At 44.2% G+C, this 27,658-nt stretch overlaps 2 protein-coding genes and 1 non-coding gene across 7 annotated transcripts in view; all 3 read right to left on the bottom strand.

The window, feature by feature from the left end:
- TEX11 (testis expressed 11) overlaps positions 1-7,223 on the bottom strand; it is a 295,012-nt gene extending 287,789 nt beyond the window's left edge. For 2 of the 3 annotated variants that reach the window (XM_027608457.1, XM_027608459.1), the window contains exons 1-2: positions 7,100-7,223; positions 6,167-6,224 (exon numbers count right to left, since the gene is read on the bottom strand). In XM_027608457.1, coding sequence (XP_027464258.1) covers positions 6,167-6,203 — 37 coding nt within the window. In that variant the 5' untranslated portion in view covers positions 6,204-6,224; positions 7,100-7,223. The remainder of the gene's footprint in view (positions 1-6,166; positions 6,225-7,099) is intronic. The other variant, XM_027608458.1, reaches the window with a different exon arrangement.
- A 6,371-nt stretch (positions 7,224-13,594) lies between these two features.
- LOC113931589 lies at positions 13,595-13,701 on the bottom strand. Its single transcript, XR_003522756.1, has one exon. It is a non-coding gene; the product is annotated as a U6 spliceosomal RNA (small nuclear RNA).
- A 5,930-nt stretch (positions 13,702-19,631) lies between these two features.
- SLC7A3 (solute carrier family 7 member 3) lies at positions 19,632-25,190 on the bottom strand. Of its 3 annotated transcripts, none has more exons than XM_027608425.1 (12): positions 24,968-25,190; positions 23,553-23,952; positions 22,932-23,090; positions 22,591-22,768; positions 22,271-22,383; positions 21,905-22,127; positions 21,608-21,747; positions 21,387-21,489; positions 20,991-21,148; positions 20,601-20,767; positions 20,141-20,249; positions 19,632-20,003 (listed from the first exon to the last, which is right to left on the bottom strand). In XM_027608425.1, exons 2-12 carry the CDS (start codon positions 23,920-23,922, stop codon positions 19,873-19,875), a joined length of 1,851 nt encoding a protein of 616 aa, XP_027464226.1. In that variant the 5' UTR covers positions 23,923-23,952; positions 24,968-25,190; the 3' UTR covers positions 19,632-19,872. The 3 variants fall into 3 exon arrangements, with proteins under 3 accessions (XP_027464226.1, XP_027464228.1, XP_027464227.1); XM_027608427.1 differs by having other exon boundaries at positions 23,778-23,952; XM_027608426.1 differs by lacking the exon at positions 24,968-25,190 and adding an exon at positions 24,560-24,612.
- Positions 25,191-27,658: the final 2,468 nt, after the last annotated feature.

Genomic DNA, 27,658 nt, shown 5'->3' with positions numbered 1-27,658 from the left:
GGAAGGAAAGAAAGAAAGAAAGAGAAAGGGAAAGAAAAGAAACAAACAAAGGCAGCCTGGGGGCACCTGGGTGGCTCAGTCGGTGAAGCATCTGCCATCGGCTCAGGTCATGATCTCAGGGTCCTGGGTTCTATACCCGCATCGAGCTCCCTGCTCAGCGAGGAGTCTGCTTCTCCCTCTCCCTCTCCATCTCTCTCTTTCAAATAAATAAATAAAATCTTTAAAAAAAATAATAGGGATGCCTGGGTAGCTCAGCCAGTTAAGCATCTGCCTTCAGCTCAAGTCATAATCCCAGGGTCCTGGGATTGAGTCCCACATGGGGCTCCCTGCTCAGGGGGGAGCCTGCTTCTCCCTCTGCCTGCTGCTCCCCGTGCTTGTGTTCTCTCTCCAACAAATAAACGAAAAAATCTTTAAAAAATTAAAAATTTTAAAAATTAAAAAATAATAATAAAATAATTTTTTAAAAGGCAGCTTCTTGGGGAACCTGGGTAGCTCAGTTGTTAAGCGTCTGCCTTCAACTCAGGTAATGATCCCAGGATCCTGGGATTGAGCACCACATCCAGCTCCCTGCTCAGCAGGAAGCCTGCTTCTCCCTCTCCCACTCCCCCTGCTTGTGTTCCCTCTCTTGCTGTCTCTCTCTCTGTGTACAATAAATCAATAAAATCTTTTAAAAAAAAAAGGCAGCCTCAAAGGTAAACAGGAGGTTGGTCCCATTTGACCACCTTCACCCATTTCCCCACCCCCCAGAAACACTCTCTCTCTCTCAAATAAATAAAATCTTTTAAAAATGAGTTGGATGAAGAAGCTAAGAGATAACAAATAAGAGAGATGTACAATCAGGAATAAAAATCAAATCTCTGGTTGTAGTAATGGGATTAATGTAAGAAAAAAAAATTATAGGGGCACCTGGCTGGCTCAGTCAGTAGAACATGTGACTCTTTTTTTTTTAAAGATTTTATTTATTTATTTGAGACAGAGAGAATGAGAGAGAGCACATGAGAGGGGGGAGGGCCAGAGGGAGAAGCAGACTCCCTGCTGAGCAGGGAGCCCAATGCAGGACTTGATCCAGGGACTCCAGGATCATGACCTGAGCCGAAGGCAGTCGCTTAAGCAACTGAACCACCCAGGCACCCCTGAACATGTGACTCTTGATCTCAGGGTTCTGAGTTCAAGCCCCACACTGGGCATGGAGCCTACTTAAAAAAAAAATTATAGTCCTGCATTTAAGTCTTCAAAACTAACTGTACCAGTATATGACAGGCAAAATGTAACTTAACAGCAGCATGTACTTAAAAAGACTGAGGGTTGGGGCACCTGGGTGGCTCAGTAGGTTAAGTGTCTGCCTTTGGTTCCGGTCATGATCCCAGAGTCTGGGATTGAGCCCCACTTTGGGCTCTTGGCTCAGTGGGGAGCCTGCTTCTCCCTCTCCGTCTGCCTGCCGCTCCCCCTGCTTGTACTCTCTCTGTCAAATAAAATCTTTTAAAATAATAAAAATAAAAATAAAAAGACTGAGGGTCTTTGGAGGGCAAAAAAGCTCAAAATGAATCACTAGTGTAGTGTGACTGGCCACATCCCAAAAAAGAAAAAAAAAATTCAATCTTAACTACATCAGTATCTAAGAGAATGATGATCACTTCTAAATCTAAAGAGGATTATTTTGTGCTGATCATATAACACCTAAAATATTGGGCGCCTGGGTGGCTCAGTTGGTTAAGTAACTGCCTTCGGCTCAGGTCATGATCCTGAAGTCCCAGGATCGAGTCCCACATCGGGCTCCCTGCTCAGCAGGGAGTCTGCTTCTCCCTCTGACCCTCTTCCCTCTCGTGCTCTCTCTCATTCTCTCTCTCTCAAATAAATAAATAAAATCTTTTAAAAAAAACCATTAAAACCTAAAATATTGTGTTGTTATGGGTACCGCACTTTAAGGAATAACATGAAAAAACAGAATTTTCAGAGGATAGCACACAAGATGATAAGGTGACTAGAAACCATGAAACATGAGGAATGACTGAACAAACTGAAAATGCTTAATCTGAAAAAGATACTTCCCAGGGGACATAAATATCTTCAAATAGTTGAAGATCCGGCATGCAGAAAAGGAGTTACACTTATTTAGCCCCAATGGGTATAACTTAGACCAATTTCTTCTTGGTCTTGAAATTGTCTGAACTGTTGATACAAAAAGATGGATGTTATGTCAATTCTTCCTAAGAAGAAAATGACCTAGAGCTGCCACATGGTTTTCTGTGGTTCATTTTTACAAAACTTGACTGAAAAGGTTACATGAACAGAAGAGAAAACACAAATGGCCAATAAATCTATGAAAATACACCTAACTTCACTAGTTATCAGAGAAATGGAAATTCAAACAATGCTCATGGAAGATGATAACATAAATGAAAATCAAACTGTCTGGGGGTAATATGGGAACTCTGCACCATTTCTGTAATTTTTCTGTAAATCTAAAAGTATTCCAAAATAAAATGTTAATTAAAAACAACACCACCTGGGGTACCTGGGTGGCTCAGTCATTAAGTGTCTGTCTTCGGCTCAGGTCATGATCCCAGGGTACTGGGATCGAGCCCCACGTCAAGCTCCCTGCTCAACGGGGAGCCTGCTTCTCCCTCTCCCTCTGCCCACTGCTCTGCCTACTTGTGCTCACTCTCTGTCAAATAAATAAATAAAATCTTTAAAAAAAACAACAACACTCTTCACACCTGCAAATTCTTTTAAGTCTGACAATACCAATTCTTAGCAAGGATATAGGGAAAAGAGAAAAGGAGAGGGAGTACAGATTATTAAAACTGCTAAACAGCAATTTGGCAATATTTATAAAGTTAAAGATGCTCATAGCTTTTGACCCAGAAGCTCCACTCCTAAATGTATAACCCAGAACAGCACTGCCATTATATAGGGTAGCTACTAGCCCCATGTGACTACTGGGAACTTGAAATGAGGCAAGTCCAAAATGAGATATGTTTTTAAGTATAAAATACATACCTGACTTCAAAGACTTTGTACAAAAAAAGAACGTAAAATATCTTGCTAATAATTTCTATATTGATTATATGATGAAATGATATTTTAGATATATTGAGCTATATAATTTGTATTGGTTTTTTAATTTATTTATTTACGTAATCTCTACACCCTACATGCGGCTCAAACTCACAACCCCAAGATCAAGAGCTGCATGCTCTTCTGAGCCAGACAGATGCCCCTATAATTTGTATTGTTAAAATTTAATCTATTTAGCCTTTTTTTAATGTGGCTACTAAAAAATATAAAATTGTGTTTGCACTGTTTCAATCAGACAGTACTGTACTAGAGCCCCACCCACAAGTGCTCAAGAAGTAAATAAATTTAGTGGGTCATAACTAACATTTTTTAATGAAAAAGCACAGAATAGAAAATATCATAGTGTTGGAGAGGAGGGGGGTGGGGGATGGGATAACTGGGTGATGGACATTGGGGAGGCTATGTGTTAATAATGAGCACTGGGTATTATAGAAGACTGATGAATCACAGACCTGTACCCCTGAAACAAATAATACATTATATAATAATACATTATATGTTAATTAATTGAATTTAAATTAAAAAATGTCATAGTGTACTGCATGTAATAAGGGTTATTTCATTAAACTTTTGGTACACTGTGTAGATGTGATGTAAAATATAACTCCTTGCCATGGGTGGTGGCCAAAAATGTTTGAAAACTCCTGCTAGGGGCACCTGGCTGGCTAGGTCTATAGAGCATATGACTCTTGATGTTGGGTCGTGAGTTTGAGTCCCACATTGGGCATAGAGATTACTTTAAAAAAAAAAAAAACAAGAAAAAGGAATAAGAAAACTCCTGCTAAACTCTCTGCAACACAATGTTCACTGCAGTGTTGTCATCTGTAATAGCAAATATTTGAAAACAACTCATACAGCCAACAAAGGAGATTAGATAAATAAATTGTGGTATACTTATATTCAAAGTAAAGACTTTATTTATTTGAGAAAGACAGAGAGAGAGCACAAGCAGGGGGAGCTGCAGAGGGAGAATAAGAGCAGGCTTCCTGCTGAGCAGGGAGCCCAATGTGGGGCTCGATTCCAGGACCCCAGGATCAGGACCTGAGCTGAAGACAGACGCTTAACCAACTGAGCCACCCAGGCATCCTCACTTTTTTGAAGGATTTGGTTTATTTATTTTAAGAGAGAAAGAGTATTTTTTTAAGATTTTATTTATTTGAGAGAGAGAGAGACATATTCAAAGTAATAGTACTAATTAGCCGTGGAAACAAATGAACTAGAACTAAAATACCCATATGGGTAAATATGGAAAACACAATACTGAGCAAAAAAAGACAAGCTGCAGGAAAAAAATCATACAAAATGATACAAATTTATGTAAAATTTTAAAAGATGAAAAACTGGCACATGTAATCTTTTAGTTCTCTGAAACAATGACCTATCTGAAGCATGTGGCAAACTGTTAAGATTCAACAAAAGTTAGTGGTAGGTAAACAGGTAATATATCATTATCTTATTCCCTATACTTTTCTGTGTGCTTCAAATATTTACGTAAATACAAGATCTCAAATACCATACACAATTGACCCTTGAACAACACAGGGGGTTAGGGGCACTGACCCCTGCACATTTGAAAATCCGCCTATGAATCTGACTCTCCAAACACTTAACTACTAATAGCCTACGGATGACCAGAAGATTTACCAATAACAGTCATTTAACACATATTTTGCATGTTGTGTATTATATACTGTATTCTTACAATAAAGTTAGCTAGTGAAAATAAAATGTCAAGAAAATCATAAGGAGAAATATTTACAATATCATACTGTAAAAAATCTGCATATAAGTGGACCTGAGCAGTTCAAACCCGTGTTTTTTGAGGGTCAACTCTACTTAAAAGTCATAATGCCTATTCCATGTTTATATCCTTTAAGACACTATATCCTTTGGGTGCCTGGCTGGCTCAGTCAGTGGAGCATGCAATTCTTGAACTCAGGGTTGTGGGTTTGAGCCCTACAATGGGTGCAGAGATTACTTAAAAAATAAAATAAAAAAATAAAATAATAAAATAATATAAATATAAAGAAATAAATAAAAAAGATACTATATCCTAAGTTGAAACTTAAGGCTTTGCAGGTGCCTAGCTGCCTCAGTCAGTAGATCCTGACTTGGGGTTTTGAATTCGAGCCCCACGTTTGGGATAGAGTTTACTTAAAAAATAAAAATCAGGGCGCCTGGGTGGCTCAGTTGGTTAGGCGACTGCCTTCAGCTCAGGTCACGATCCCAGGGTCCTGGGATTGAGTCCCACATTGGGCTCCCTGCTCAGCAGGGAGACTGCTTCTCCCTCTCCCTTTGCCTGCTGCTCCCCCTACTTGTGCGCTCTCTCTCTCTCTATCAAATGAATAAATTAAAATCTTTAAAATAAATAAATAAATAAAAATAAAAAACAAAAAAATTAAGTTTTTTTAAAAAAACTTAAGTCTTTATTGTTGTAATTTTTAAATGAAAAGCATTAACAAAACATTGACCTAATAGATTTGTAGCCACCCTGCCTACAACACATTTCATTATTATATGAATGTGAATGTAACTGCATTACAGGTCTAATCATGTCCCCAGAAAAAAAAGAAATACCATAAACTCTTCCATGTCTGGCATGGTTGAAGAATCTGGTGTTCTGGTCAATTAAATTGCTTTTGTTAATTAAGATTTCCCATAAATACCATACATGGATTACCAGTTCTTAAAATAATTAAGATACAATAAAATGCACTTAAATCTAAAACTACACAGGATACAATTTATTTTTCACTGATAATTATGGCAAGGCACTTCGGGATCTTGCAGTAATTTTTTTAATGTACTTTTTAAGCAGATGATCTCTAATCCAGATTAAACCAGTATTATTTTGCATGCCATAAAAATCCTCAGAAAACAAGCGATGAATTGTGAATTCTGTTTCCTTATACTAGCTTATAAAAGGGTTCCAGTGTCTTAAACATCTTTGTTGTTTTTCTGGTATATAAATGAGAAAATTTGGACCTATGGACAGTCCAAAGAGATAAATTCAGAAACAAAATACATTTAGATCTTAGATAAGGCAACAAACAACCTGATATTTTTATTACCATGTAAAGCTATATACCTTTAAAATCCATGAAACGAAAATCAAGATTGTCCATTTTGAAATCTCTGGTTCAGGCCTATGAAATAAGAATATATTTTAATATTCTGTCCTTTATCCTCCAGTCTCTCAATAAAATTTCTTTACAAATTTTCCAGTTACTTGTTATCCGAAGGGAAAAAAAATACTTTAGAAGTTTTAAAACTCAGAAAAAGCAGTTAATGAGGGGCAGGGCCTGGCTGTCGCAAGCCAAGAACCGGGCCTGGAGTAAATTTCCACGCGGTCTTTTCTTACCATAATCTGCCCCACAACAGGGAAACCAGGGCTCGAGGTACCCCGTGATTGGTCTGGCTGGTATTCGATGCCTCCTCCTAATTGGCTCAAAATCTCCCCCACGTCACCGCCCATACGTTCAAAGTATCCAATCACTCGCTGTCGTTTTCCCACTCTCGCAGACCCGCTAGCGCCTTCAGCTCCCCACCCCCAACAATCATCAACGGTCCGGCTTCAACGGAATTTTGGTCCTTCACATCCAAACTTCTAACTCCCGCTTTCGGTGGCCACACACCGCTCCCCATCCTTAATCCAAGTCAAAAAAACCCCTTTGCTTTCGCCCATTTTCCTTCACCTCAGAGTCAGTTACAGCAGCTCTGTAGTTCAAAACCTTTGCCTCGGCCACCTGGGTGGCTCAGTTGGTTAAGCGACCGCCTTCGGCTCAGGTCATGATCCTGGAGTCCCGGGATCCAGTCCCACATCAGGATCCCTGCTCAGCGGGGAGTCTGCTTCTCCCTCTGACCCTCTTCCCTCTCGTGCTATCTCTCATTCTCCCTCTCAAATAAATATCTTTAAAAAAAAAAAAAACCTTTGCCTCACGGACTCTCTAAAAAGTATTAAACTAATGGCCACATCTTCTCGCTAGGCATAAACCACTCAACTAACTTGTAGCTGACCCACCTTTGGCCCGTCCTACCTCCGCCGAGGTAGGATCACGAACCTCCGCGGACACCACGATCGCCACGGCTCCCTCTCCACAGACTCCGTCGACGGTGCCCGACGACGCTCAGAAGGCACCTCCCCCCGTTGTGACGTCACCAACGTCCACGCCCAATTGGTCTTTACTCTCTGAGCGTAAGCGTCGTCGGGGCACGGGGCACACGGGCACACGGAGAGCAGTCCAGGCCTTAAACCCTGGGGTTGCAGCTTAGAAGGCTGGGGTTAGAATCACAGAGGATAAGGAAATACGGTGCAATACTGAAAGCATACTACAGTTATTGAGAGGGGTGCAGATGGCCAGGGTTACAGGCAAGCAGAGAGCAGGCCTTGGCGGGGGGGGGGGGGGGGGGGGGGGGGGGGGGGGGGGGAATGAGGGAGCGGAAATAGAGAGGAGGGAGAGGAAGGGGAGAGGAGGGGGGAGAGAAGGGGAGAGGAGGGGGGAGGGAGGGAGGGAAGGAAGGAGGGAGGGGGTAGAAACGGAGGAAGGAAGGAAAATAAACAATATTACCCACTGGTTATTGAAGAGAGGCAAAGGTCAGAAATGTCAGAAGTCGAAGGCCGCCTGGGTGTCTCAGTCATTAAGCTTCTGCCTTCCGCTCAGGTCATGATCTGGGGTCCTGGGATCGAGCCCCGCATCGGGCTCCTTGCTCAGCGGGGAGCCTGCTTCTCCCTCTCCCTCTGCCACTGCCACTCCCCTGCTTGTGTTCCTTCTCTCACTTTGTCATATAAATAAATAAAATCTTAAAAAGAAATATCAGAAGTTGAGAGGAATGGAAAACCCTGTAGTTCCAAGACACGTTTCTGCTGCCCAGCCCTTGTCAAATCTGAAGGAAACTATCTAATGACTCCCCTGCAGATTCGCAGTGAGGACGGCAGTCCCCTCCATCTCTAGACAAATGGTTTTAGGGATGGCGGTGGAATATATATGTAAACATGTTTGGTACCAGCTAAATCTATGGGTGATGCTTGCAACCAAGGCGTTGGCCTTTTACTGAAATCTCTGTTCAGAGACAACAGTGTTAAGGCATGATGCCTCCCAATTTGGAGAAAAACCCCAAATCAAAACATTAACAAGCCTCCCACCTCTTCCCTCACATAGCCCTCTTTTAAGTCTTGTGCACCACAGTCAAGCCAGATGTGAAGCTGGCTAGCATAAAGAAAAGAGATTGTGGTTTCAATTCTGGGAACATTAAGAGAGTTTCCTCCTGACCCTGACAGTCTCAGAGTCAGTCATTACCTATCATGGAAAAGATGGGCTTTCTAAAAATAATTTCTTTTCTCGCTTCAAAATTTTCTGCATCTAGATCACATAGTACAGTGAAGAAAAAAGGCAAAACAGGGAAAGTACTGCTATTAACGCCTCTTCTTTTGCATCCTGCAATTTGGTATTCATTTTACGATCCTAGATGGCTAAATTAGGGAAAGAAGTCTGGTGGAAAAGAGCAGCAGAGTATCTCATAGTTGACTAAATCCTCAGGCACCATATGCTATGTGCTAGCTACTTAGAATCTCATTGTCTCTACTTTTTCATCTATAAGCTTCTGGTTCAATAGAATAGTAGCATCTAGTAGTATGTAAAGCATCTAGAACGCTGGCTGGCATATAATAGGTAACAAATGTTAGTTTCCATTATTGTTCCCCATTTCCTGGTTGGCAAACCAAGGGCTCCCAACTTCCATCATCCTGCCCAGGCCCCTGGCTCTACCCTAACTTCTTTGTTCTTAAATGAACAGGGAACAGGGTGAAAATTAGACCTTGGATCTCTAGTCCATGGTGGTCCTTTCCCATACGTCGTAGAAATCTTAAGTGATTAATAATGTCTGTAGCAGGAATGCCTGGCTAGCTCAGTCACTAGAGCATGTGATTCTCCATCTTGGGGTCATGAGCTCAAGCCCTGAGTTAGGTGTACAGATTACTTTTTAAAAATGTCCGTCGGGCACCTTGGTGGCTCAGTTGGTTGAGTGACTGCCTTCAGCTCAGGTCATGATCCTGGAGGCCCTCCTGGATGGAGTCCCGCATCGGGCTCCCTGCTCAGCAGGGAGTCTGCTTCTCCCTCTGGCCCTCCCCCTTCTCACACTCTCCCTCTCTCTCAAATAAACAAAATTTAAATAAATAAATGAATAAAATCTTTAAAAAAAAAGTCTGTAGTAGGATGGCTATGATATTATCCAAGATTATGTAAGGCAAACAAGAATCAAATGACTCCATTGATTAATACTGACTATAAATATGCCTCCAAATTCAGGGCTACTGAACTGTTACCACTGTATTGAATAAAAATATCAAAATATGCAGAAAAGGTGAAATAAAAAATAAAGTATGAATATAAAATATGCAGAAAGGGTGAAACCCCTTATGGCATTGTATGGGTTTCTCCAGTGTTTTTGTTTTTGTTCTAGATAGGCTCCCTGGATGTTACCAGTAAGGAAGAATTAAGAGACAGGAAATAAAGTATCAAAAACTAATGATGTAATATATGGTGATTAACATAACATAATAATAAAAAAATAAAAAATAAAAAAGTAAGAGACAGGAAATAAAGTAAAAGAAGAAAGGAAATAAAGGAAGCAGGTGCATATTGAGGAGGAAATGCAAGAATGACTAGTAAAATGCCATTAAATGGCACTCAACAGGCCATAGATTTTCTTCCCTTACCCGGCATGAACTACAAATTTTATTCTCCTGCTCTTTAACAAATTAATGCAGAAAAGGTGAAAGAGATAAGCACATAAGGCAGCGGGTGAACAGCTTGGACTCTAAGGAGAGCTTATTAAAACTCTCATTAATATGGGGCACCTGGGTGGCTCAGTCTGTTGAGCATCCGACTTTTGGTTTCAGCTCGGGTCGTGATCTCAGGGTCAGGAGATCCAGCCCTGCACCAGGCTCGAGTCAGCTTGAGATTCTCTCCCTCTCCCTCTTCCCCTCCCCACCTCTCTCTCTAATAAATAAATAAAATCTTTTTTTAAAAAGACTCTCAATAGAGTGAGTTAAAAGAGAGTAAGCAACCAAAAATGTAAATTAGTTAATAAGGTAGCATTACACCTTGTTAAAAAAAAAAAGAAAAACACTTTCAGAAAAAATATGCAATTTTATAGCCAAGAAAATTCTAAAAACGCAAGGGATAATGGAGTAAGGGAGAGAGGCTTGCTTTACCAGGTATTAAAACTACTGTAGGGCGCCTGGGTGGCTCAGTTGGTTAAGCGACTGCCTTCGGCTCAGGTCATGATCCTGGAGTCCCGGGATCGAGTCCCACATCGGGCTCCCTGCTCAGCAGGGAGTCTGCTTCTCCCTCTGACCCTCTTCCCTCTCATGCTCTCTATCTCTCATTCTCTCTCAAATAAATAAATAAAATTAAAAAAAAAAACTACTGTAAATAAAATTTGTGGTAGGGGCGCCTGGGTGGCTCCGTCGTTAAATGTCTGCCTTCGGCTCAGGTCATGATCCCAGGGTCCTGGGATCAAGCCCTGCATTGGGCTCCCTGCTCAGCGGGAAGCCTGCTTCTCCCTCTCCCACTCCCCCTGCTTGTGTTCCCTCTCTCGCTGTGTCTCTCTCTGTCAAATAAATAAATAAAATCTTTTAAAAAATTTATGGTAATAGTGCAGACAGATAAATGGAACAAAATAAGAGTCCAGAAACAAATCCATATATATATACATACATGTATATGGAAATGATTCAAGTCAGCAAGGAAGAGTTATTCAAGAAAAAGTATTGAAGCAACTGCATAGCCATTTTTTTAAGATTTTTATTCATTTATTTGAGAGAGAGAGAGGGAGAGCACAGAGGGAGAGAAGAAGCAGACTCTCTGCTGAGCAGAGAGCCCGATGTGGGGCTCGATCTCAGGACCCTGAGATCATGACCTGAGCTGAAGGCAGGAGCTTAACCGACTGAGCCACCCAGGCACCCCTGCATAGTCATTTTATTTTTTTTTTAAGATTTTATTTATTTGACACACAGAGAGACACAGCGAGAGAGGGAACACAAGCAGGGGGAGTGGGAGAGGGAGAAGCAGGCTTCCCGCGGATCCCAGGACGCCGGTATCATGACGCAAGGGGAAGGCAGACACTTAAAGACTGAGCCACCCAGGCGCCCTTGCATAGCCATTTTAAAAAGTAAAATTAGACCCCTGCCTCACTTCATATACGAAAATAAATACGGAATTAATCAAAGATTAAATTGAATCAGAAAATTTCTCAAAGAAATTATGGGTCGATATTTTATAAACACAATGGCAAGATGTAAACATCATCCGAAAACCAGAATCATAAAAGAAAAATAATAAGTTTTACAACATAAAAATTAAAATCTTCTGAATGGCACTATAAGCAAGGTTGAAAGATAAACCACAGGCAGGAGAAAGATTTTTTTCAACATATGTAACTGATAAAGAATTAACCTTTTTTTTTTTAAGAGTTAACATAACTAGGGCGCCTGGGTGGCTCAGTTGGTTAAGCGACTGCCTTCGGCTCAGGTCATGATCCTGGAGTCCCTGGATCGAGTCCCCCATCAGGCTCCCTGCTCAGCGGGGAGTCTGCTTCTCCCTCTGACCCTCCCCCCTCTCATGTGCTCTCTCTCTCTCTCTCTCTCTCTCAAATAAATAAATAAAATCTTTAAAAAAAAAGTTAACATAACTAGGGGCGCCTGTGTGGCTCAGTTGTTAAGCGTCTGCCTTAGGCTCAGGTCATGATCCCAGGGTTGTGGGATCGAGCCCCGCATCAGGCCCCCTGCTCGGTGGGAAGCCTGCTTCTCCCTCTCCCACTCCCCCTGCTTGTGTTCCCTCTCTCATTGTGTCTCTCTGTCAAATGAGTAAAATCTTAAAAAAAAAAAAGTTAACATATCTAACATAAAAAGAGCTCTTAAAAAAAAAAGTTCCTACAATAAAAAAGACAAATACTCTAGCAAATAAATCAGCAAAGGACATTTACACAGGAAGAAATATAAATGGCCAATAATATATGAGAAGATATTCAACCCCCCCAATAATCAAAGAAATGAAAATTAATAGAAGGTAAATTTGGGATGCCTGGGTGGCTCAGTCGGTTAAGCATCTGCCTTCGGCTCAGGTCATGATCCCAGGGTCCTGGGATCGAGTCCTGCATTGGGCTCCTTGCTCAGAGAGGACCCTGCTTCTCCCTCTGCCTTCCACTCCCGCTGCTTGTGCTCGCTCTCTCTCTAATAAATAAATAAAATCTTTAAAAAACATACAAGGTAAATTTTTTTCATTTATCAGATTGGCAAAGGTTCAAAAGATAAACAAAACTTCAAATTAGCAATATACACAAAACAGGCACTTCTGTGCACTGTTGGTAAGAGTACAAATTATTGCACCTTTTCTGGAGGGCAGTTTGACAATATATATCAAAATCTTAACATGTATGTACCCTGTTACCTAACAATTTGTCTTCTAGAAATTTTCCTAAAGAAGAAATTGGAAAAATTTGCAAAGATAAACAGAAACGTTCACTGAAGCATTGTAAACCACTTAAATGTTCATCTAGTTAAATGTGGACTAGTTACAGAACTTAGGGTACATCAGTGCCATACAGTGGAGTACTTACTTATACAGCCTTTAAAAATATTGCTGTGGAAACAATCTAATGGTATAAAACAAGGCAAATGCTTATATGCTACTATTGAGCTTAAAAACGAAAACGTCAGGGGCGCCTGGGTGGCTCAGACAGTTAAGCATCTGCCTTGGGATCAGGTCATGATCCCAGTGTCCCGGGATCAAGCCCCACATCGGGCTCCCTGCTCTGCAGAGAGTCTGCTACTCCCTCCCCCTGTGCTCTTGCGCTCTTGCTCACTCTCTCTCTCTCCCTCTCAAATAAATAACTAAAGTCTTTAAAATAAAAGAAAAAGAAAAAAGAAAAAGTCAGCAACTGCTCAAAAAGATGTAATTACATAGATTTGAGTGACTAAACAACTCTTGGGATGGTTTCCACCTGGGTATGAATGGCACAAATCATAGAAAGGAAGAAAAAAGTTTACAGAGACGGTATACACGTCTGTAAAATTATATGCATATTTGAACAAAAATGTCTGGAGGAGTATTTACCAAAATGTTAACAATGTTTATCTTTTGAGTGGTGGGATCTGGGAGAATCTTTACTTTCTTTATATTTTAGTTTTTCGATTTCCAACAATGAACATATATTTTCATCATTGGGGGAAAAGAGAAGCTATTTTAACATTTTTTAAAAGATTTTATTTATTTATTTGAGACAGAGAGAGAGAGATAGGGAGGGGCAGAAAGAGAGGGAGAAGCAGACTCCCCAACGAGCGTGGAGCCCGACGTGGGGCTCCATCCCAGGACCCTGAGATCATGTCCTGAGCCAAAGGCAGATGCCTAACAGACTGAACCTCCCAGGAACCCCCCCTTTTTTTGATAACATGGGTGGATTTATTTCTTAAGATTCGAATGCAAACTTAAAAACAAGCTTTTCATTAGGAATAAAAAAAAATATGGACTGCTTCACGAATTTGCGTGTCATCCTTGTGCAGGGGCCATGCTAATCTTCTCTGTATTGTTCCAATTTTAGTATATGTGCTGCCGAAGCGAGCTCAGGAACCCCTTTTAACATTTTTTTTAAATAATCTTTTGAGTCATTTTGTTTTTTTAAGTAATCTCTATACCCAATGTGGAACTCGAACTCAGGACCCCAAGATCGAAAGTCCCATGTTCTACCAACTGAGCCAGCCAGGTGCCCCAAGAAGCTATTTTCTTTTATTATTATTTTTTTTAAAGATTTTTATTTATTTATCTGACAGAGACAGACACAGCAAGAGAGGGAACACAAGCAGGGGGAGTGGGAGAGGGAGAAGCAGGCTTCCCGTGAGGCAAGGAGCCCGACGCGGGGCTGGATCCCAGGACCCTGGGATCACGACCTGAGCCGAAAGCAAACGCTTAATGACTGAGCCACCCACGTGCCCCGAAGCTATTTTCATTAAAAAAAAAATCCAGAGGAAGATGAGGGCGTTTTTATCTGATGGGCATGTATTTTCTCAATAAAGTATGAGGCAAAGTCAACAGCTGAGAGTAGGAGGGAGAGATTTGAAGAATGTGAATAAGGTAAGAAAGGTTTGTTATAGAGAGGGGAATCGGAGAGGAAAAAGTTTCCTAGGTGTAGTGTTGAGGACCTAGTGAAGGCTGATGATTAGGCTGCCCAGGTTTAGGATTGCCTCTAAAAACCCTGAACTGCACAGGTGCGACGTTTGGATTCCCCTGGGGGTGGGGTGTAGTACTCTGGAGTACTGCCTAGGGAGGTGAAGGTATTTGCAAGAGTCATAATGATAATAAATTCAGGAATTTAAGTGGGAAAGGGAGCAAGCAAAGATTGGCAGAAACCAATAAAGAGAAAGTGTATGTGGGAGGGGAGAATGAATTAGGGGATTCATGAGGTCAAAGAAATTATTGTGGTGTGGTTACTTGAGCAAGTAAGCTGGGGAAGTTTGGGAAGTCGGGGACAGAGAACTTGATGTTTGAATTAGTGATTTCAGAGATGTACATTCGGGCAAGATCTAGAGTATAACCATGTGACTGGGTTGCTGAGGTGTAATTCATTGAACCGAATCCACACACCTCCTTACCCTTCGATTGTAAGCCCTGAAATTTAATGGCCTCCAAGAGTCTGACTGGAATCTACCTTTCCTGCCTTATTTTTCCACTTCATCTCTTCAAAATCCTAGGCTGTAGGCAAATGAAACTATAAACTTTTTCAACTTCTTGTCTTTATGCACAAGGTTCCCTCCTCCTGAAATGCTCTACCCCAGTTTCTGAAATTACACATTTTACCGATCCTTTATGCCCCAGGTTAAGAGCCTCAACCCCCATGAAGACTTCCCAGAACTCCCTAATATGAGCTCTCATGGTATTTCATGCATACCTCTCTTAGGACACTTATTGGGAGGACACTTATTATTTCCAACTTCGTGTCTCCATACATATTTGAGCCAATTTTATCCCTGACTCCTTGAGGAGATTAAGATTAGACCATGCCTGGGGTGCCTGGGTGGCTCAGTCGTTAGGCGTCTGCCTTCGGCTCAGGTCATGATCCCAGGGTCCTGGGATCGAGCCCCGCATCGGGCCCCCTGCTCAGCGGGAAGCCTGCTTCTCCCTCTCCCACTCCCCCAGCTTGTGTTCCCTCTCTCGCTGTGTCTCTGTCAAATAAATAAAATCTTAAAAAAAAAAAAGATTAGGCCATGCCTAAAGCAATTTTCTACTCCATCTTCAAGCTTAGCATCCTAAAGAGATTATTCACTAACTGCCTAAGTTGTTTCTGAAGTGCAGTATATAATAGTCCCCTCTCTTATCCACAGAGGATATGTTCCAAGACCCCCAGTAAATGCCTGAAACCACACATAGTACTAAACACTATATATACTGTTTTTTCCTATACATACATACATACCTATGATAAAGTTTATTTATAAATTAGGCACAATAAAAGATTAACAACAATAACGAAATAGAAAAATTGTAACAATATATGTGAATGTGGCCTCTCTCAAAAAGATCTTGTACTGTACTCACCCTTCTTTGATGATGCAAGATGATAAAATGCCTACATTAAGATGAAGTGAGGTGAATGACATAGGCACTGTGTGATGCAGCATCAAGCTACCATTGACCTTCTGACTATACATCAGGACCATTTGCTTCCAGACCATGGTTGACTTGTTGGGGGGGGAGGGGCTGAAACCATGGGAAGCTAAATGACATTTAAGGATTTTTTGGTACACAGCCAAACATTTTTTAATAGATATTTATTTTAATGTGTATTAGGGAAATACTTTGTTTTCCATGTATGATAGTGGTAAAATGTTTTCCTTTTAGGGTAACTTTAGCACCTGGCTGGCTAAGTCGGAAGAGCGTGCAACTCTTGACTTTGGGGTCATGAGTTTGAGCCCCAGGTTGGGGATAGAGATTACTTCAATCAAACTTTATAAATAGGGGCGCCTGGGTGGCTCAGTCAGTTAAGCATCTGCCTTCAGCTCAGGTCATGATCCCAGGGTCCTGGGATCAAGCCCCATGTCGGGCTCTCTGCTCAGTGGGGAGCCTGCTTCTCCCTCTCTCTCTGCCTCTCCCCCCACTCAAGCTTGCAGGCAGGCCCTCTCCCCCCTCTCAAATAAATAAATAAAATCCTTAAAAATAATAAGTGTATTTAAGCTTTAAAAAATGAGGGTTTTTTTTTTTTAACATTACAGGAATTACACAAATAGAGAAAAATTCCTGAAGGTCTGAAGTCAGGGAAACATTGCACTGAATAAAAAAAGACTAGAAAACCAAATCAGAGAGCTAGTCCATCCTTCATAAATGATTTATTTAAACAGTAGTACCAAAATGTATTCACTTTCTCCACTGACAATCTTCGTTAAGCATAAAAATCCAATAGCCAAAAACCTCTCAACTCCCTTTGGCGGTTGGTTTGAAACGCTGTATCTGCTTCCTCACCCTCCATTTACTCAACCCACTGCAATATGGCCCCCACTCCCACCCCTGGCCAAACTACTCTTGAAATGATCAATTACCTACTAACTAACAAAACCAGTGAGCCCTCTTCGGGTCTTTATCTTACTGAACTTGGCTCTCTAAGGCTGCATTTGGCATTGTTGACTTTTCCTGAGAAGTTCTTTCCTCCCTGGATTTTCACAACACTGTCCTGTCTCTTTAGTCATTCCTTCTTCATCTCTTGTGCTGAATCTTTCCCCTTCATCCCTTAGAGTTCCCCCAATCTTTTACTGTTATGATGATTATAAAAGGAATGAAAAAAGTAATGTTGGGGGTCCCTGGGTGGCTCAGTCGTTAAGCGTCTGCCTTTGGCTCAGGTCATGATCCCAGGGTCCTGGGATTGAGCCCTGCCATCAGGCTCCCTGCTCAGCAGGGGGGCCTGCTTCTCCCTCTCCCACTCCCCCTGCTTGTGTTCCCTCTCTCGCTGTCTCTGTCAAATAAGTAAATAAAATCTTAAAAAAAAAAGTAATGTTTGTATCTGGTTAGGAAAACTGAAAAAGTACAGAAGAAAAACCAGAGGTTAAGTTTCCTGTATATTTTTCCAGAAAAAAAAATTATGTATATATTCTCCTTTGTTCTTTCACACAAATGTTCTGCACCTTGGGGTTTTTGTTCCATTTTGTTTTGTTCCTACTTAATAGTGTATCTTGGAGAGCTTTCCATATCACCTCTTGGCACATATAATTCTATCTCATTTTTTTACTGGCTCTATAAATATTCCACCAAATTAATGTATTGTAACTTAACTAGTTCCGGGCTGATGCACACTAGGTAGCTTCCAAGTTTTATTGTATTAAAATGTCACAGTAAATATCCTTATATAAGTGTAATTTTTTAAAATTCCTGTAAGTGGAATTATCAGATCAAAAGGAATGTTTTTAATTCTTATATTATCAAATTACTCTCCACAAAAGTTACAGTGTAAATCCCCATCATGCAGAAGATTGTCTGTTTCCCCTCACTTTTGCCAACCCTAGTCATTGAACTTTGTTTTACGGCGGGGGGGGGTGGCGGGGGGGGGAGGGAGGCGGCACAGTGGCACCTGGCCGGCTCAATCGATAGAGTACTCAACTCTTAATCTCAGGGTTGCCGGTTCAAGGCTCACATTGGGTGCAGACATTATTTAAAACTAAAATCTTAAAAATTGTTTTGCTGGTCTCTAAGGTAAGAACTGAGATCTCGTTGTTTGGATTTGCATTTCTTTAATGAGTGAGGTTGAGTATCAATATTTGTTGGTGTTACTATTTTTTCTGAAAACTGTTTACATCCTTTATTCATTTATCACGTTATCCATCTTACTGATTTGTAAGAGCTCTTTGTATATAAAGAAAATTATGTAATTTATACTAGAGCTTTTTTTTTTAAGTAATCCCTAAGCCCAATGTGGGGCTCGAAATCACAACCCCAAGATCAAGACTCGCATGCTCTACCAACGAGCCAGCCAAGAGCCCCCCAAAATTTGCCTCACATACACGTGTGTGCTCTGAGTTGGTGGCCCCCAAATCTTTAACCCTAGCCTGGACTTCTAGCCTCGCTTCAAGTTCCAGTTGTTGATTACCTATCTTTACCTGTATGAAGCTAAATTCATGTATGTTTATCAATTAGCATATCTGGATCTGAATTCGTCTTTTCCCCCAACATGCTACTCCTCTTTTGCCATCTTGGCTACTAATCTGATCATCCAATCAGAAATTTCATGATCTAAGCCATCCACTTCTTACCTCCTACATCCAACTGACCAAGAACCCTGAAATATTTCACCCAAATGACCGCAATGTCCTCCGAACTAATTACTAGCAGCAATGTCACACAATGGTTAAATGGTGACTATTATCTCACTGCTCTAGCTTCCCCCAGCCTTTTCTGAAGCACCCTCCTTGCTGCCAGGCTAACAAATCCAACCATGTTCCTTCCTTAGAATCCTTCACTACTTGCCCCCCGCAACACAACACGCACCATTTATAAAGATAACATCTGAATTCCTTGGTAGCATATTCAAAGCCATTCGTGTGGTTCATATGGTCTCTGTTGTATTTCACAACCCCACATAGGCTACCCTCCAACCACACTAAACTACAGGACATACCTCCAAATACAATATGGTTTTTCACACTCCTTGGCTTTGTGCACACTATTCACTGAAAAACAAGTCCTCCCCTCAGTCCACCTCAGGAACACCTATTCAAGACTCCCAGATCAAGCAAGTCCTTCTTTGTGTTTCCGTAGCAATCAGCACTTACCCCTGCCCTGGTATTAAGTCACATTGTTTCACGTGTACCTGCTTGTCTCCCCCTCTAGATTGTGAGTTCCTTGAGGGCAGGGACTAGAGGTTTTATTCATATTTGTATCCCTAGGGCCCGGCATGGGGCCTAGCATTTTGATTTTAATAGGAGCTCCACATAGGTGTGTTGAAAAAATGGACGAATGAATAGTTCTTGGTCTGAGCAAAGCTTTGACCTCTGTTGCCTTACTACTTCTACAGCCATCAGTATCTATATATAATATACAGTCCTTTACCAAACCCCATTATTGTCCACCCCTCCTCCCAGCTGTGCCAAATACCCTAGCCAAAATTTCTGTTACCCAGGCAGTCACAAGAGTCTGGGTCTAGTCCAACTAGAAGGGGTGGAACACAAGACAATGGTCTCAGTGTAGATCCTGACCAATGCCAGTGTTGAGATCAGAGTCCACCCCCAAATCCCAAAGACAAGTACTGCTGTCCTACTTATTCAGAAGCTAACCTTTAGTATAGCAAGAGGGAAACCTATCTCAAGATCATTCCTTTCAGTGTGACTAGACTTGACAAGTGGCCACGCCACCCTCCTCAAACCCTGAGCCAACAAGGAACACACACAGGCACAAAAGAGACTTGCGGCGACAGGAGCAAACACAGGACACGTATCTGAAGCTCTCCACACTGCAAGTGAGGCCCCACATCACCTCTAGCAAGCAAAGAACAAGACATGGTTTCTTTTTCTACTGTCTTTTTAATAATAATTTTGTAAAAGCCAGTAAGCAGCTACAGACAAATTGAAAAGGAGACCACCAAAAATAAAAAATAAAAAGATGAAAAACAGCGAAGACACATCCTTCACTCCACAATAAATACAGAGATCTATTAGTGGTCCCCCACCAACATCCCGTGGGAGCCCTGGCTTCCCAGTGTGCTCAAGGATACTCTCCATTACTGTGCGGGGGGACCAGACAGCATTCAGGTGTGATGATGTCAAATCGAATGTGCACAGGCACTGCTGAGATCAAGGTCTACAGTTTTGGCCCTAGACTTGAGTGGGGCTTGGTCATTCTTAACCTCTTCCAGGCTGTGCTGGATCCCATAGCCGAAGTAGATAGCAAACCCTAGTGGGGAAAGGTAGCTGTGAGGTAGGGAAATAGTCACCTGTAAAGGCTTCATAGGTCTCCCTACATGAGACCAAGAGGAAAAAGAACTGGGGTAGGACACCTGAGAGGACTACTCTTCCCAAGTGGATACCTACCAATCAGCATCCAGACCCCAAATCGGGCCCAGGTGCCCGCTGTCATCTGCATCATAAGGTAAACATTCACAAAGATGCTCATTAGTGGGAGGAGAGGCAAAGCAGGTACCTGGGAACAAAGCAAAACCTTCTTTGTATATACCATGAGGTGACCTAGAAGGAGATCCCTAACCTACTGAGGCCAGGAAAGGAAGGGTCCAACTCCTACTCATCTTGTGTATTTCAATGCCCACACATTGAAAGTGCCTCATATAGGACAGGACTCCAAGCATACACAGTTGGGGGAAACAGAACTGGAAAGGAACTATGGAGGGGGAGAGAAGTCTTTGGCCTAAGTATCTCCTGTATCTTTCCTTCCTTGTCCAATTAAAGACTATTTATGAACCTTATTAGACCACAAGGCATCTGGAGCCCATTCTTCTGAGATGGGTGGGTAGGTGGAAAGAGAGAGGTCATTTACCTTAAAGTGCAGGGGAGTGGAACTCTGTGGCTGTCTCCAGATGACCCCAGTGATCCCAGTAATGAGCATCAGGAGCAGCACAACCACTGCAGTCCACACTGGGTCTCCGGAAAGCAGTGGGATGGGCCACTGGGCCAACACCAGGCAAAGAAGAGTGAGCAGCAGAGCTTCAAGGGTCAAGTTGAGAAACATCAAAACCAACTCTTGAGACCAGCATGTGAAGACATCAGGCACCCCATTCCAAGGAAGGTCATGCTCTCTCTAGTTCATCCTCAGCCACCAAATGCCACACACACACACACACACACACACACACACACACACACACACACACACCCCGGTCATGCTGACCTCAAAACCACCACCCTAGAGAAAAATTCCATTGCTCACCAACCAATGAGGAACACACATAGACAACTTGGCCAGACAGTGGAGTGGGGACGGAGTTGAGTGGACAGAAGAGTCCCTGTAGGCTCAGCTTCTCTGCTTCGGCGATCTCCTCCTGCAGCTCTACCTCATCCTCCTCATTCTTCAGCTCAGGCTGATACCTGAGGCAAGAGTAAGAAGGCAGGATTAAGAACCACCCCTAGCCACTTCAGCATCTTCTCCAAGCAGCTTAAGCTCTCTACAAGCTTTTTTTTTTTTTTGGCGGGGTGGGCTGTCCACGTTCCTCCAGGAGAGTCAGGATTAAGGCAGGTGAAGGAAGAAGGGAGGAGAAATCCCCGTCCTTCCTCACCCAAGAATAAAAAAAAAAAACCCAATCCTAGTTTACAGAGGGAGTCTCACCTGAGGATGAGAACACAAATAGCCACCAGAGAGTAAGCAAGTAGGGTCCCAATTGACATGAGGTCCACCAGATCGGTGAGTTCAAAGAGGAATGCCATGAACGCTGAAATTGATGGGCAGAAAACAAGAAATGAGGGAAGGGAAGAGCAAAGTTAAGGGAATCGGTGAAACAACTCGGGGAAGGGAAAAGACGTGGCGGGGGGGGGGTTGTTGTTTTTTACCTGCAATAATGCCAGAGACCGCAGTGGCCACGATGGGGGTGTGTGTGCCCGTGTGGACCCTGGCAAGGACCCGGAACAGGAGACCGTCCTCTGCCATCGCGTAGATCACCCGAGGCATGGGGAACATAGAGCCCAAGAGGCTAGAGAGACGAATGGCGGCAGTGGCATGACTTCACTGCAGTCTCCGTCCCCACACAGCCTTCTCCTCCCAGCCCTTTTAAGGGGGTATTCACCAAGCACTGAACACTAAAGCCGAAGACCCTGACAGCAGAGGAGAAAAAACGTTCGGCCACTGACCTGGTAGAAAGCGCACAGAGAGATCCAACAGCCACAACATAGCGGGCAGGGGCCCATCCAGTATAGAGAAATGCCTCAGGCAGGGGACTCTCGGGCTGAAGCTGGTAGTAAGGCATCATAAGCGTAAGTGCCGAAGAGACACCAAAATATGCCAAAAAGCAGACGAACAGTGAAATCACAATGCCCACAGGGATGGAACGCTGGGGATTCTGGGCTTCCTCACCTGCAGGAAGGGGCACAAGTTTCTGATCAGGGAAGCAGGCCCGGCTCCTCTACTCTGCCCCCCACCCCCCGCCAATGTGCATGCCACCTGAGCATACAGGGTACCCCAGAGCCCCCCCGCCAGAACCAGAGTGACTGTGTTACCAGTGGTAGCAATACAGTCGAAACCAACAAATGCATAGAAACAGGTAGCTGCTCCACGGAGAACCCCCTCGAAGCCGAAAGGCACAAATCCTCCAGAGCCCAGAGGGCCCAAGCTAAAGTGGAAGAAAGGGATGGAAAAGGTAAAGGTGTGTTCAGCCACCTCTGGGCCTTTTCTCTACTGCCAAACCACTCAGCCGGGTCTTTGAGACCTCAACTCCCATTCCTCCTCCCCAACCCAATCCCGAAGCCCTTAGCATGGATCCCCCTTGGCTCCCCATCATGCTCCCAGCTCTGCAGCTCCTGAGAGTGAATCTCCTGACCTATCGGTGTCATTGAGTTCAGCCATGGTCAGTTTGTAGTCCTCTTCTGTGAGTTTCCAATTGTGCAGGTCCCCCTTAATGAAGCCAGAAACGATGACAAAACCGAGAACCAGAAGGTTCACCACTGTGAACACTTTGGTAACCAGGGCTGACTCACTAGCCCCCAGAGCCAGCAATCCTGTGGGAAAGAAGCAGTCAGGACTCAGCCCTCGCTTTGTTTCCCGCCTCTGTGCACACCTTTCCTGCCCAGCTTCTCTTCTTTCTCACCATTATCACCTCCCCTCTCAGGCTTGGTCCCTCCTAGCCCTGCCCCCATCAGTTAGCCCTGTGTCTTCCCTCACCGGTGAGCAACAACACAAGGCCCAGAGCAAAGAAGTCTGGATATTCTGCGAGGACATGGGGAACATGCAGTGAGATGCTCCCCTGCAGGGTCTGAGAGATGCGGTTCCCAATCAGGTTGTCAAACGCCGAGCTCCAGGCCCGGGCCACACTAGCTGTACCTGGGGGAGCAGAGGGAGAAACACGGGGTCAAGTTTCCTTCTCCCCTCCTCCCTCCTCCCTCCCCGGACACCAGTCACACAAATAATCCCTGCTGTTTTCACCTATTCTTACTTTTTTTTTTTTTTTAGGTAGGCTCTACACCCAACCTGGGGCTTGAACTCACAACCCAAAGAGCAGGAGTCAGCATGCTCCACCGACTGAGCCAGCCAGGCGGCCCTAGTCTTACTTTTTAAAAACCAAAACCGGTCCATTTAGGACCCCAGGACAGAGAGTAAGTAGAAAATGAACAATTTCTCCACACCTTCAACCCTCCCAGCCAGCCCCCCAACACACACACATTTAGGGGTACTGAAGTCTTGTGAATGTTACAGAATTTATCGCTTCACCATCGCGCCCAGACTTGCGGACTCAAAGCCCCTTCGTTGGCTGTGCACAGTTCCCTCCCTGCCCCGACATCTCACCTATAACATAGGAGAGGATGAGGTTCCAACCAGTGGTGAAGGCCCAGAGCTCACCCACTGTGACATAGCTGTAGAGATACGCAGACCCAGAACGGGGAACTCGGGCACCGAACTCCGCATAGCACAGTCCAGCCAACACAGAAGATAGAGCGGCCACCAAAAAGCAGATCACAATGGATGGTCCCGCTTTATCTTTGGCCACCTCACCAGCCAGGACATACACACCTGCACCCAAGGTGCTGCCCACACCCAGGGCCACTAAATCCAGGGTGCTCAGGCATCTGGCAAGGCGACTGTCTGCCATGCCTGGCTCCAGCGCACGTCTGCGTACCAGCTTTTGACCAAATCTGCGAAGTGCCCGCCACAGCATTCTAGCTGGAATTGCAGAGGATTCGAAGATCTGGTGAAAAACGAAGACAAAAAGCCCTTCAATAGGGCTCATTATCCCTAAGCTCTAAGAGTGCATGACAATACCCACTCCACCAAGCAAAGGAGCAATGGGGGGAGGGGGAGGATATTGAAGGGACAAAGGCAAGTGTCTTCCTCTAACCTCAGTGTCTTCCTTAACAAGGAGGAGTAACAGTACCTCACAGGTCTGTAGAAGGACTAAATGCAGAAAAGACATGTGAAAGCCCCCTATGGTACAGTAGCCGGGCACCCCGTGTGCGCTCAGTCAGCATCAATCTCTCTCTCTCTCTCTCTCTCTCTCTGACGGGGAAACTAAGGTTTATCCTAGACCCCAACCCAGGAACCGTGGAACCTAATCTGGGTCCGTTCCCCGGCCTGTAGCTCCTTGGGAATTAAACAGAACTCACCCCAGAAGCGGCCCACAACTCTGGGCAGAAGCCCCTTCTCACATCCACTACCCACGTTCCTTTTCAGTGCTTACCCCAAAGGCTACTTCATAGGCAAGGTTCCTAGATTGCCCAGAGGGAGGGGCGGGGGGGGGAACCGACCTCCCCCTGCAGATCAAAAGTGAGGACCGACTCAATTCCATCCCTACTCACCCAGCCCACACCGCGTCAATGGTGCTACTGTCGCCCAGGGGAGTAAGCGAATGTTCTCCCACTTCCTCCCGCCCTGCTAGGCTGACCGGCAAGAATCAACAGTGGGGCGGGGCTTCGACATCTAACGATTTGGAGATGCACCCCGAGAGGGGCCCCAGGGCAGCCCGAAATTGCTTGCAACAGAGAGGGGTTCCACCCTATGCCCCCCAACTCGGCTCCCGGATTCATCTAGAAACGGTCCGGGGCTGAGGTGGAGACGGGAGCCTTGGCTCCTGGGGCCGGGGTCTCGCCCAGCAACAGGTCACGGCCGCGTTGATGCAACTGCACGCTCTGGTTCCCAGACAATCCTAGGTATGCCCAGACCCTCGCCGTCCCCTTCCGACACACGTGTCGGTCCCCAAGGCTTACCAGAGAGCTGTTGCAAGCCCAGGGAGAGGAGAGTCTCAGACTGGGTTGGGTGAGGCTGAGTTGAGCCGAGTTGGGTTGGGGCTACCCACTTCGCTGCTGAGGCTTCAAAGCTGCGGCTTGGGGTCGTTGCGCGCCAAGCGCCCCCTTATATATACCGGGAGGCGGAGCCGGTAACGTCATGGAATCCCACCCCCAATCCTCCCTACACCACCTAGACACACAGTCTCTCTCTCTCCCTCTCTCCCTCTCTCCCTCTCTCACTCCTTCCTCGGCTTTGCAAAAAGGATTGCGTGCAGCCTGAGATTGCTTCCCACTTGCAACAGCCAGCCCGGCGTGGCAAGGAGCAAGAATCTAGCAGGGTAGCGGGGGGAGAGGGTGGCCTTTTCCCATTCTCCGAGCTTATAGTCAGAGCCCGACAATGAGAGGCTTCTTGGCCGGAGACCCCATGGGATTTTCTACCTTTGTGCCTTAATGGTCAGAATCTGTGATTGGCAGCAGTGGGGGAGGGGAGAGAGGTGGAGGAGGAAACGGCACAGGAAGTCTCCAACTCACTCTCCCTCAGTCTTCCTTAGCTTGCTTTTCTACACGAGGTTCCCGAACCCCTGAAATCTTTCCCAAGGACCATACCAGATTATGGACAGCCATCTGACTCCAATCCCTCGGCTCTCACCCTCAACTGTGGGTATTTCAAGTGCAGTCAGCAAGAGAATGGAAGATGATTTCAGCCACCACAGATAATTAATCCCATCTAGATTTTTAGGCCCCAGTCTCTCCGTAGTATATTTCTAGTTAAACTATTAAATATGAAACTGTAACGATAATTGAATTCTTGGAGGAGGCGGTGTGTTTTAATTCCATTTTCCTGATGAGTAAGTTGAGGCTGGGAGGCATGACTTGCCTGACACCACAACGTAATCATTTCTTGACCATCTTACTGATAAACCTGCCCTATTGGACTTCAATGCCCGCCTCCTATAGGTACCATGCCTCGTTTAAATGCACAAGGAGAGGGGCGCCTGGGTGGCTCAGTCAGTTAAGCCCCAGACTCTGGTTTCCACTCTGGTCCTGTTCTTGGGGTCCTGGGATTGAGCCCCACGTGGGGCTTTGTGCTCAGCATGGAGTTTGCTTGTCCCTCTCCCTCTGCTCCTCCCCCCTCTCTCAATCTCTCTCAAATAAATAAATAAATAAATAAATAAATAAAATCTAATAAACAAATAAACGCACAAGAAGAGGAGGCGTGACAACAAGCAAAACCAAACAGGGAGAAGCACCAGCACCGGGATCCGCCCTTTTAGGCTAGGAGTTTCTGGGAAACAGAAAAGGAGCTAAAGAATCCAAGAATGGTCACACTGGGTGTCAAACCCATAATCCCATCAACCAGTTTTTTTTTTTACGATATTTTATTTATTTATTTGAGAGAGAGAGATGGCGAGAGAAAGCACGAGCAGGGGGGAGGGGCAAAGGGAGAAGCAGACTCCCCGCTGAGCGGGGAGCTCTAGGTGGGGCTGGATCCCACGACACTGGGACCATTACCTGAGCAGAAGGCAGCCGCTTAAACAACTGAGCCCACCCAGGTGCCCCCAACCCAGTCAATTCTTAATCATAATGGAGCAACAGGGTTGTGAAGGTGTGCTTCTCCTCCATCAAGACATCTAAGGTATTGGGCACCTGGGTGGCTCAGAGGGTTGGGCCTCTGTCTTCGGCTCAGGTCGTGATCCCAGGGTCCTGGGATCGAGTCCCACATCGGGCTCCCTGCTCGGAAAGGGGCCTGCTTCTCCCTCTCCCTCTGCTGCTCCCCCTGCTTGTGCTCTTTCGCTCTCTCTGTCAAATAAATAAATAAAATCTTTAAAAAAAAAAGACATCTAAGGTATTAAAAATGGACCCAAGGGCGTATTAAAGGGCATATATTACCCAAAGGTGTAAGGTATTAAAAATGGATCCCAGAGTCCCAGGATCAAGTCCCACATCGGATTCCTTCCTCAGCGGGTAGTCTGCTTCTACCTCTGACCCTCCCCCTCTCATGCTCTCTCTCATTCTCTCTTTCAAATAAAATCTTAAAAAAAGAACCAAAGTTTAAAATAAATAAATAAATACTAAATAAATAAATAAATAAATAAATAAAATGGACCCAAATATCCTTGTTTCCTTTAAATCATCCATTATGAGTATATCGCCCATGAATCTGACTAAAATCTAAATCCTTTTAGAAGCAATTGGTATTTCCTGTTAGCTACAGCTCCATTTTAGAGTCCCATAAGTATTTATTGAGCACTGACTCCGTGTATAGCAGCTCGTACAGCAATGAAGAGATTACAAAGGAAACACAAAATAAAACCCTTGTCTTCCTAATCTTAAAAATCTAGTTAGGGAGTAGACGCCTGGCTGGCTTAGTCAGTAGAGCATGTGACTCTTGATTCCTGGGTTGTGAGTTTGAGGCCTACACTGGATGTAGAGATTACTTTAAAGAATAAAATCTTAAAAAATATCTAGTTAGAGAAAGACGAAAACACACACAATTCAATTAAAACAGTAATACACTGGGGCGCCTGGGTGGCTCAGTCGGTTGAGCGACTGACTGCCTCTTGATTTCAGCTCAGGTCATGATCTCAGGGTCCTAGGATCCAGCCCCCGCATAGGGCTCCGCAGTCAGTGCAGAGTCTGCTTGTCCCTCTTCCTCCCCCTCTATATCTC

This window comes from Zalophus californianus, chromosome X, assembly GCF_009762305.2.
Source record: "Zalophus californianus isolate mZalCal1 chromosome X, mZalCal1.pri.v2, whole genome shotgun sequence".
Taxonomy (NCBI): Eukaryota; Metazoa; Chordata; class Mammalia; order Carnivora; family Otariidae; genus Zalophus; species Zalophus californianus.
This window is presented reverse-complemented; position numbering and strand designations above follow the sequence as displayed.